At 44.1% G+C, this 10,327-nt stretch overlaps 1 protein-coding gene across 1 annotated transcript in view; it reads left to right on the forward strand.

Moving 5' to 3' along the window:
- stxbp5l (syntaxin binding protein 5L) overlaps window positions 1-9,970 on the forward strand; it is a 310,130-nt gene extending 300,160 nt beyond the window's left edge. The window contains 3 exon segments of the mRNA XM_023981480.1: window positions 6,312-6,423; window positions 6,627-6,847; window positions 6,963-9,970. Of these exon segments, the coding sequence (XP_023837248.1) occupies window positions 6,312-6,423; window positions 6,627-6,847; window positions 6,963-7,004 (375 nt within the window). The 3' untranslated portion in view covers window positions 7,005-9,970.
- Window positions 9,971-10,327: the final 357 nt, after the last annotated feature.

Genomic DNA, 10,327 nt, shown 5'->3' on the forward strand with positions numbered 1-10,327 from the left:
AATCACCCACGGGGGTATAACCAATGAGGAGATGGCACGTGGGTACCTGCTTTCATAAACCAATGAGGAGATGGAGAGGCAGGACTTGCAGCGCAATCTGCGTCAGAAATAGAAAGGAGTTCTGTTTTAGCCCTTGGTATCGCAGACACAAAGAAGTGACACAATTTCCCTAGTAAAAAAAATTCATGTTAGCAGGCAATATTCTAAATATGCAGGTTTAAAAATATATACTTGTGTATTGATTTAAGAAAGCATTGATGTTTATGGTTAGGTACACATTAGTGCAACAACAGTGCTATTTTCGTGAATGCGCTTGTTAAATCACCCGTTTGGCGAAGTAGGCTATGATTCAATGATAAATTAACAGGCACCGCATCGATTATATGCAAAGCAGGACAAGCTAGATAAACTAGTAATATCATCAACCATGTGTAGTTAACTAGTGATTATGTTAAGATTGATTGTTTTTTATAAGATACGTTTAATGCTAGCACCTTACCTTGGCTTCTTGCTGCACTCGCATAACAGGTAGTCAGCCTGCCACGCAGTCTCCTCGTGGAGTGCAATGTAATCGGCCATGATCGGTGTCCAAAAATGCCGATTACCGATTGTTATGAAAACTTGAAATCGGCCCTAATTAATCGGCCATTCCGATTAATCGGTCGACCTCTAGTGTGGTGTATATTAATGTGTGTGTGTGTGTGTATTAATGTGTGTGTCAAATGAAATCAAATTTTATTTGTCACACGTGCCAAATGCTGAAGGGCTTACTTACGAGCCCTTTACCAGCAAGGCACTTAAAGTAASAAAATTAACAAATAGATAAAAATAAAATAGTAACACAATAAAATAACAATAACAAGACTATATACAGGCTATATACTGTACAAGGTATACTGTAGTCAGTGTACTGGGGTTCGAGGTAGTTTGATTGAGATAATATGTACATGTAGGTTTGGTTAGGTGATTGATTCAAGTACTATGTACATGTAGGTAGGGGGTGAAAAGCAGAAMGTTTGGATAGCCATTTAATTAACTGTTCAGCAGTCATGGCTTTGGGGTGAAAAAGGTCTTGTCAATGTAAATTGTCCGGTGGCGAGGGGTAGAAGCTGTTGAGGAGCCTTTTGGTCCTAGACTTGGCGCTCCAGTACCGCTTGCCGTGTGGTAGCAGAGAAAAAGTCTATAACTTGGGTGACTGGAATCTCTGACAATTTTATGGGCTTTCCTCTGACACCGCCTATTATATGGGTCCTGGATGGCATGAAGCTTGGCCCCAGTGATGTACTGGGCCGTACGCACTACCCTCTGTAGCGCCGTGCGGTCGGGCAGGTGCCATACCAGGTAGTGATTCAACCAGTCAGGATGCTCTCGATGGTGCAGCTGTGTAACTTTTTTAGGATCTGAGGACCCATGCAAAATCTTTTCAGTGTCCTGAGGGGGAATAGTTTTTGTCGTGCCCTCTTCACGACTGTCTTGGTATGTTTGGACCATGATAGTTCGTTGGTGATGTGGACACCAAGGAACTTGAAACTCTCAACCCACTCCACTGCAGCCCCGTCGATGTTAACGGGGGCCTGTWCGGCCCGCCTTTTCCTGTAGTCCACGATCAGCTCCTTTGTCTTGCTCACATTGAGGGAGAGGTTGTTGTCCTGGCACCACACTGCCAGTTCTCTGACCTCCTCCCTATAGGCCGTCTCATCGTTGTCGGTGATCAGGCCTACCACTGTTGTGTCGTCAGCAAACTTAATGATGGTGTTGGAGTCGTGTTTGGCCATGCAGTCGTGGATGAACAGGGAATACAGGAGGGGACTAAATACACCCCCCTGTGGGGCCACAGTGTTAAGGATCAGCGTGGCAGACGTATTGTTGCCTACTCTTACCACCTGGGGGGGGCGGCCCGTCAGGAAGTCCAAGATCCAGTTGCAGARGGAGGTGTTAAGTCCCAAAGTCCTTAGCTTAGTGATGAGCTTCGCGGGCACTATGGTGTTGAACAATGAGCTGTAGTCAATGAACAGCATTCTCACATAGGTGTTTCTTTTGTCCAGGTGAGAAAGKRCAGTGTGGAGTGCAATTGAGATCTGTGGATCTATTGGRGCGGTATGCGAATTGGAGTGGGTCTAGGGTGTCCGGGAGGATGCTGTTGATGTGAGCCATGACCAGCCTTTCAAAGCACTTCATGGCTACTGATGTGAGTGCCAGGGGGCGRTAATCATTTAGGCAGGTTACCTTCGCTTCCTTGGGCACAGGGACTATGGTGGTCTGCTTGAAACATGTAGGTATTACAGACTCGGTCAGGGAGAGGTTGAAAATGTCAGTGAAGACACTTGACAGGTGGTCCGTTCATGCTTTGAGTACASGTCCTGGTAATCCGTCTGGCCCAGCAACTTTGTGAATGTTGACCTGTTTAAAGGTTTTGTTCACATCGGCTACCGAGAGCGTTATCACACAGTCATCCWGAACAGCTGGTGCTCTTGTGCATGCTTCAGTGTTGCCTGCCTCGACGCGAGCATAAAAGGCATTTAGCTTGTCTGTTAGGCTCGCGTCACTGGGCAGCTCGCGTCTGGTTTTCACTTTGTAGTCCGTAATAGTTTTCAAGCCCAGCCACATCCGACGAGCGTCAGAGCCGGTGTAGTAGGATTTTCAATCTTAATCCTGTATTGATGATTTGCTTGTTTGATGGTTCATCTGAGGGCATAACAGGATTTCTTATAAGAGTCCGGATTAGTCTCCCGCTCCTTGAAAGCGGCAGCTCTAGCCTTTAGCTCGATGTGGATGTTGCCTGTAATCCATGGCTTCTGGTTGGGATATGTCGACCCCACAGTGACTGTATGTACGTCATCAATGCACTTATTGATGAAGCCGATGACTGAGGTGGTGTATTCCTCAATGGCATTGGATGAATCCCGGAAAATATTCCAATCTGTGCTAGCAAACWGTCCTGTAGTGTAGCATCCRSGTCATCTGACCACTTCCGCATTGAGCGAGTCACTGGTACTTCCTGCTTTAGCTTTTGCTTGTAAGCAGGAATCAGGAGGATAGAATTATGGTCAGATTTGCCAAATGGAGGGCGGGGGAGAGCTTTGTATGCATCTCTGTGTGTGGAATAAAGGTGGCCTAGGATTTTTTTCCCCTGGTTGCACATGTGACATGCTGGTATTTTTTTTTTTTTTAACTGCATTAAAGTCCCCGGCCACTAGGAGCGCCGCTTCTGGGTGAGTATTTTCTTCTTTGCTTATGGCCTTATAGAGATGGTTGAGAGCGGTCTTAGTGCCAGCTTTGCTTTGTGGTGGTAAATAGACGGCTACAAATAATACATATGAGAACTCTCTTGGTAGATCGTGTGGTTGACAGCGTATCATAAGGTACTCTACCTCAGGCGAGCAATACCTCAAGACTTCTTTAATGTTAGACATCGTGCCCCAGCTGTTATTGACAAAAAGACACACACCCCCACCCCTCATCTTACCAGAGGTAGCGTCTCTGTTCTGCCGGTGCGTGAAAAATCCCGGCAGCTCTATACTGTCCGTTTCTTCGCTCAGCCACGTCTCGGTGAAACATAAGATGTTACAGTTTTTAATGTCCTGTTGGTAGGATAATCTTAATGGTAGGTCATCAATTTTATTTTCCAACGATTGCATGTTAGCAAGAAGAATGGAAGGCATTGGGAGTTTGCTCGCTCGCCTCCGGATTCTCAGAAGGATCCCCGATCTGCGTCCCCTTTTCCGGCGTCTTTTCTTCACGCAAAAGGCGTGGATCTGGGCCTGTTCCAGTGAAAGCAGGATATCCTTCTCGTCGGACTCGTTAAAGGAAAAAGTTATATTTGCATGATTTAGCATAATTAATAACTACCGTTGGTTCGACTGACCAATACCTCACAAGGCTTTCTCTCTCTCCAAGTTGAGACCTTGAAACTGAGATACCTCGGTTGATCCCGTAGCAATATTCTGGGCGTACTGCCAAGTTGAGGAACAGTGATAGTGAGGATTCCTCCATACACGATCAGTCATTCACCCGCATGAACCTTCCCAATTAGTTATTAGAAAGTAGCATTGATTTGATACATAAACCATAACATTTCCCTCACAAACCCTTTCCACAGACCCTTTATGGAWCCATAAAGGGTTCTACCTGGAACCAAAAAGGTTTCTCCTATGGAGACAACTGCAGAACCCTTTTTCCTATGAGTGTACAAGCTGTTCAGGAGCCTTTTGGTMCCAGACTTGGCGTTCCGATACCACTTGCCGTGTGGTACCAGAGAGCACAGACTGTGACTGACAAATGTTAGGGCCTTCCTCTGACACCGCCTGGTATAGAGGTCCTGGGTGACAGAGAGCTCGGCCACAGTGATGTACTGGGCCGTACGCACTACCCTCTGTAGCACCTTGCGGTCAGATGCCGAGCGGTTGCCATACCAAGCGGTGAAGAGGTGTTGTCGTGCCCTCTTCATGATGGTGTTGGTGTGTTTGGACCATGATATGTCCTTTAGAGATGTGGACACCGAGGAACTTGAAGCTCTCGACCGTCACCGCTACAGCCCTGTCGATGTGAATGGGAGCGTGCTCAGCCCTCGGTTTCCTGTAGTCCACGATCAGCTCCTTTGTCTTGCTGACGTTGAGGGAGAGGTTGTTGTCCTGACCTCCTCCCTGTAGGCTGTCACAACGTCGATGGTTATCAGGCTTAACACCGTCGTGTCAATGGCAAACTAAATGATTGCGTTGGAGCTGTCTCTTATACACATCTAGATGTGTATAAGAGACAGCTGTCTGGCCCTGCGGTCTTATGAATGTTAACCTGTTTAGTGGTCTTACATCGGCTACAGAGAACATGAGTACACAGTCGTCAGGAACAGCGGTGTTCTCATGCATAGTTCAGTGTTGCTTGCCACAAAGCGAGCATAGAAGGTATTTAGCTCGTCTGGTAGGCTCGCGTCACTGGACAGCTCGCGGCTGGGTTTCCCTTTGTAATCCGTAATAGTTTGCAAGCCCTGCCACATCGGACGAGCGTCAGAGCTGGTGTAGTACGATTCGATCTTAGTCCTGTATTGATGCTTTGCCTGTTTGATGGTTCATTGGAGGGTGTAGCGGGTTTTCTTATAAGCGTCCAGATTTGTATCCCACTCCTTGAAAGCGGCAGCTCTAGCCATTCCCTCAGTGAGGATGTTACCTGTAATCCAATGCTTCTGGATGGGATATGTACGTACTGTCACTGTGGGGATTACGTTGTCGATGCACTTACTAATTAAGCCKGTGACTGATGTGGTAAACTCCTCAATGTCATCGGATGAATCCCGGAACATATTCCAATCTGTGCTAGCGAAACTGTCCTGTAGCTTAGTGTCCGCTTCATCTGACCACTTCCGTATTGAGTTCATGACTTGTACTTCTTGTTTGAGTTTTTGCTTGTAAGCAGGAATCAGGAATATAGAGTTATGGTCAGAGGTAATCTAGAGTTTWTTCATTTTTCACCTCTAGTTACACAAGAGACATGCTGGTAGAAATTTGGTMAAATGGATTTCAGTTTCCCTGCATTAAAATCCCTGGCCACTAGGAGTGCCACATCTAGGTGAGCTTATGGCTTTATACAACTCGTTGAGAGCGGTCTTAGTGCCAGCATTKGTTTGAAAAATATAGATTAAAACTATTTTGGTAAATAGTGTGTTCTACAGCTTATCATGAGGTCTTCTAACTCAGACGAGCAGAACATTGAGACTTCCTTAATATTAGAGATCGCGCAACAACTGTTGTTGACAAAGAGACAGACTGTTATGCCTTGCCAATGTATAGAAAAAACAGCTAGATTTATATATTCCTTGTTCAGCTACGACTCGGTGAAACATTGGATATTACAGTTCTTCTGATCACATTGATAGGATAGTCTCGGATGGAGCTCATCCAGTTTATTTTCCAGTGATTKCACGTTCACCAATAGAACGGAGGGCAATGGCGACTCATCCACTCGCGGCCTCATTAGATATCCCGCACCCCGACCTCTATAGCGCCGTCTCCGCCTCCTCCGAATGACGGGGATTTGGGACTGGTCTGGGATGAGCATTATATCCTTCGCCTCCGATTAGTTGAAATAGAAGTCCTCATCCAAATCGAGGTTAGTAATCGCTGTTTTAATGTCCATAAGCTCTTTTCGGTCATATGCAACGATTATGTACAAAAAAAAGTTAGGAACACTGCAAAAAAACACACAAAATATCAAAACTGGTCAGGAGCTCATAAAACGGCGGACATTCCCTCCGGCGCCATTCTTCTGTGTGTAATAATGTGTGTGTGTGTATTAATGTGTGCGGTGTGTTGATTCAGGACATGCTGGGGGAGCTGTTCACTCCTATAGAAACRCCAGAGGCCCAGAACAAAGGATTCCTCAAGGGCTTCTTCGGGGGCAATGCCCAGACCTTCGACAGAGAGGAGCTGTGTAGGTTACCTTCTATATTTTATGTGTGTTATTTATGTGTACCAAGTAAGTATGTGAGAGACAGTTTGACACACATGAACCTTTCCTACCCTTTATCTTTTCATTTCTCTCTTCGTCTCGCTCCTATCCATCTCTCCAATTTCTCTTTCTAAATATCTCTCTCTTTCTATCATCTCCCTCCCCTCCTCTCCATCTCCCTATAGTTGGGGAGGCAGCAGCGGGTAAGGCCTCTCGGAGTTTGGCCCAGCACATCCCTGGTCCAATGGGATTGGAGAACATGAAGACTGCAGCCGGCGGCGTCGTGGGGGACCTGGCCCGAGCCCGCATCGCCCTGGACCAGAGAGGAGAGAGGCTGGGCGAGCTGGAGGAACGCACCGCCCTCATGATGAACAGCGCCGAGACCTTCTCCACACACGCCCACCAGGTACGACCCCCAAGCCAGTGATTGTGTGATGAAGCAACTTTGGGAAAGCAAGAGGGTTGTGTTATAAGGTGATACGTATCTTACCCTGTGTCTCTTTTCTATCTGTTCTCCACAGGTGATGCTGAAACAAAAGGACAAGAAATGGTATCAGCTTTAAAGGCAGGACAGCGGGCTGTGACTGCCCCTCCACCTGGTGGGGGGGCACTATGCTGGGACATGGACCTTTACTCGACGGACATGAGAGCGATAGAGAGAGACACAAGAGGGACTTTGTGTTAATGGGCCTCTCTGTAGGCCGTCTGTACATCATTGTCACAAGACTTGGACAGAGGGCAGTCACTTATCTAGACTATAGTGAGATGGACACAGACCAGGAAGTAAGTTGGTACGACAGGGGAACCCAAAGTGGATGATGACAGTCCATCAGTGTGTGTGGGTGGGTTACCCAGATCTTGCTGTGTAGATACTCTAAAGTTAATAATCCAACAAGACTGCATGAAACTAAACAGATGAATACAAAAAAAAGTTAAACTGCAATATTAAAAAGCAGCATGCTACTCTAACAGAGGGAAATAAAACAAAATAAAACTTTTATTTAATAATATAAGCCAACAACAGAAAGTATGAAAAAAACTTTATATTTTTTGAAATATGGAAAAAAATATATATAAAAACGAAAATGTATTCCTGCATAGCTATAAAGCCACATTTCTTTTTTTTAGCCTTTTTTATTACTTTCATTTGGTTTTTGAACACATTCTGAACACACACATAATTTCAGTCTCAATACTTTCTTTACACAATACTACTACTGATGATACTATTCATATTCCCACCATTAGACACTGAGCTCAAACTATATCGTTATCCAAGATCTCTGTGGTGTACACACAGTGCAAAAACACAATCTAGTTTTTCAACGTATACCACTCCACACATTCTGAACAACAGAATTGTCAATTTTACTGGCACTAATTTCATTCTCTTGGCTGCTACTACTGACTATACCTGTTACCAGAAAAAAAGGTACATTTCACCCCCCCTGCCAGAAATGTGTGAACACAGAGAATATATTGATTAATAATGTGTGAACACAGAGAATATATTGATTAATAATGTGTGAACACAGAGAATATATTGATTAATAATGTGTGAACGGTCATGGAAATGAGTTGGCTGAGGTGCCACGGTGATAGTAGACTGTGAGGTCTGGACTGAGTGTGTTTATATTTCTAATCTGAACATATATAACATCATGTAATAATTCACGTGCCATAAATCAAGATGGGTGAAGCCCCTTACTGTAAACTAGCAAAGAGCTAATACTATGTGGTAGTAATGATGTGTTTGCTGTAGATAAGAGTAGGCTAGCTGAGCCCAACTTTTCAGTATGGCCGTTGACACTCTTCTTTTAATGTTTTGTTTTTGTTGTTGTTTGTTGCTTCTTCATTGGAATCTTCTGCTGCCTTTCTCATATTATGTATGAGTTTGTTGAGCCAGTGTGTGTCTCAAGCAAGCCCATGTAAAGACAAAACTCTTACTCTTTCTTCTGCCAAAGCAATTCACGAATGAAGGTGTCAGTTGGAGGATTGTGTCATTATATGTTATTGTGGGTGGTGGGTCCCGTGTTTACATTTTGGTATCCAGAATGGTCCTCTTTTACACGTTGATGAGAAAACTATGCTTCAGAAGTCTCCAGGGGTCATGTTGAACAGGAGTAGGCCTAGCTAAAAGACTGAGGTAGTGTCAGATCCATCTAAACACTATTACCATTCCGGATCAAAAATATCCTGCGGTCGGTCCGTGTTGTTGATCTATATGGAGAAATGGAATAAGAGCCAGACTAACAATAGCCTACCATCATGAGTSTTGCGGTTGTCAGGTGTCGTTGGCACATACAGTATACGGATCTTCTATGTTACACATATTGGTACATGTAAGGAATCCAGACTGATATGAGTTTGAAGCAAAGGTGTTTCTATTCTTCGTTTTACTCGTAATTGCTCTTGATGACCTTAATGTAACCCCCCTTATCCTCACCCCCTAGTGGATGGTGGTAGCCTCTTCTCTCCTAAATGATCATCTATGTACAAAGATTGTTCTATGATACATGTTATTGTATATGTTGTACAAGTCAATAAGTGTACACGTAACACTGACAAGTCCTCTCGTAACTGACCAAATGTGACATGACAATACCATCATTTATTTTTCTGTTTTCAAAGGTTATGTTTGTATTTTCAAATGATATAGGAAAGTCTAAATGATTGTTATGACCACAACAGTTACTCCCTCTCCCTCACCGACGCTCACATATCCACCCTGCCTTGAACCACAGAAAGGTGGTTACCATGACCATACAGGCAACCATTCTCTCACACAACATATGTTACACAACACAGCTGAAACACACACACGCACACACAGGTAAAAAACCTGCATTATCACTATTCATTTCACTCTGCTCCTTCTCAGGCTAGTGAGACATTCCTAAAGGACAGACAGTCTACTGAACTGGGAGCCAGTCAGYCGTAGACCCTAGAAAGAGTTGGATTCGACTGCCTGGCTGCTTTCCAGGCCAATATGAAGGCCATTGTCCATAACTGAATGTGGTGGTCTAATGAAGAGGGAACAGATCTATTTCTCTATGTGTACTATACCGTCCCTGAGGTTTGTGTCGAGTTAGTACCGTAACTTCAATGGCTGAGAAAAATGAAAAACGTGACTTCTACTGACATAAAGGGTGTTTTGTTTGTAGTTTTGTTTTTGTTTTTATATCAACTGTACAACAACGCTGGCTGGGAGTAAAGAAAAACACAAAAACATAGAAAAATGGGATATTCTTTCTCTGTAGATGTCTGTTAAATGAATCATGGTACTGTACCTGGTTATTCTGGCTGTGTCTAAAGTCACTGGAACTCTTGTCCACACTGTTGTTTCCTGGCCAAGCCAACCGTTTCTCTGGTTTTCTCAATGATGGCAGCAAAGTTTGTCTTGTTTAAATGGATTCTACCACCTTTTGTTCTTATTGATATTATAGTAGTGTAATAGAGATTACTGAAAAAAGTACTGAAAATATGTTGATGCAAATCAAACATTCAAATAAACATTGATTGATGTACACACCAGAGAAACCCGTACTGCTTTGTTCCCCCAATGTGACTTCTGAAAACTAAGGCTACACAGTAAAGAGCTGTGGTATGAAGCCATAACCAACATTGCACCAACACATTCAAAAGTTGGGCAATATACTACAGAAATATATATACACACATTTGACTGATTTCTAATATTAGGTCAATATAAGTAAAATCCACTATTTATTTTACTAGGCAAGTCAGTTAAGAACAAATTCTTAATTACAATGACGGTCTACCCCGGACGACGATGGGCCAATTGTGCGCCGCTCTATGCGACTCCCAATTACGTCCGGATGTGATAAAACCTGGATTCGAACTAGGGACGCATCTTGCACTGAGA

Source organism: Salvelinus sp. IW2-2015, linkage group LG36, assembly GCF_002910315.2.
Source record: "Salvelinus sp. IW2-2015 linkage group LG36, ASM291031v2, whole genome shotgun sequence".
NCBI lineage: Eukaryota > Metazoa > Chordata > Actinopteri > Salmoniformes > Salmonidae > Salvelinus > Salvelinus sp. IW2-2015.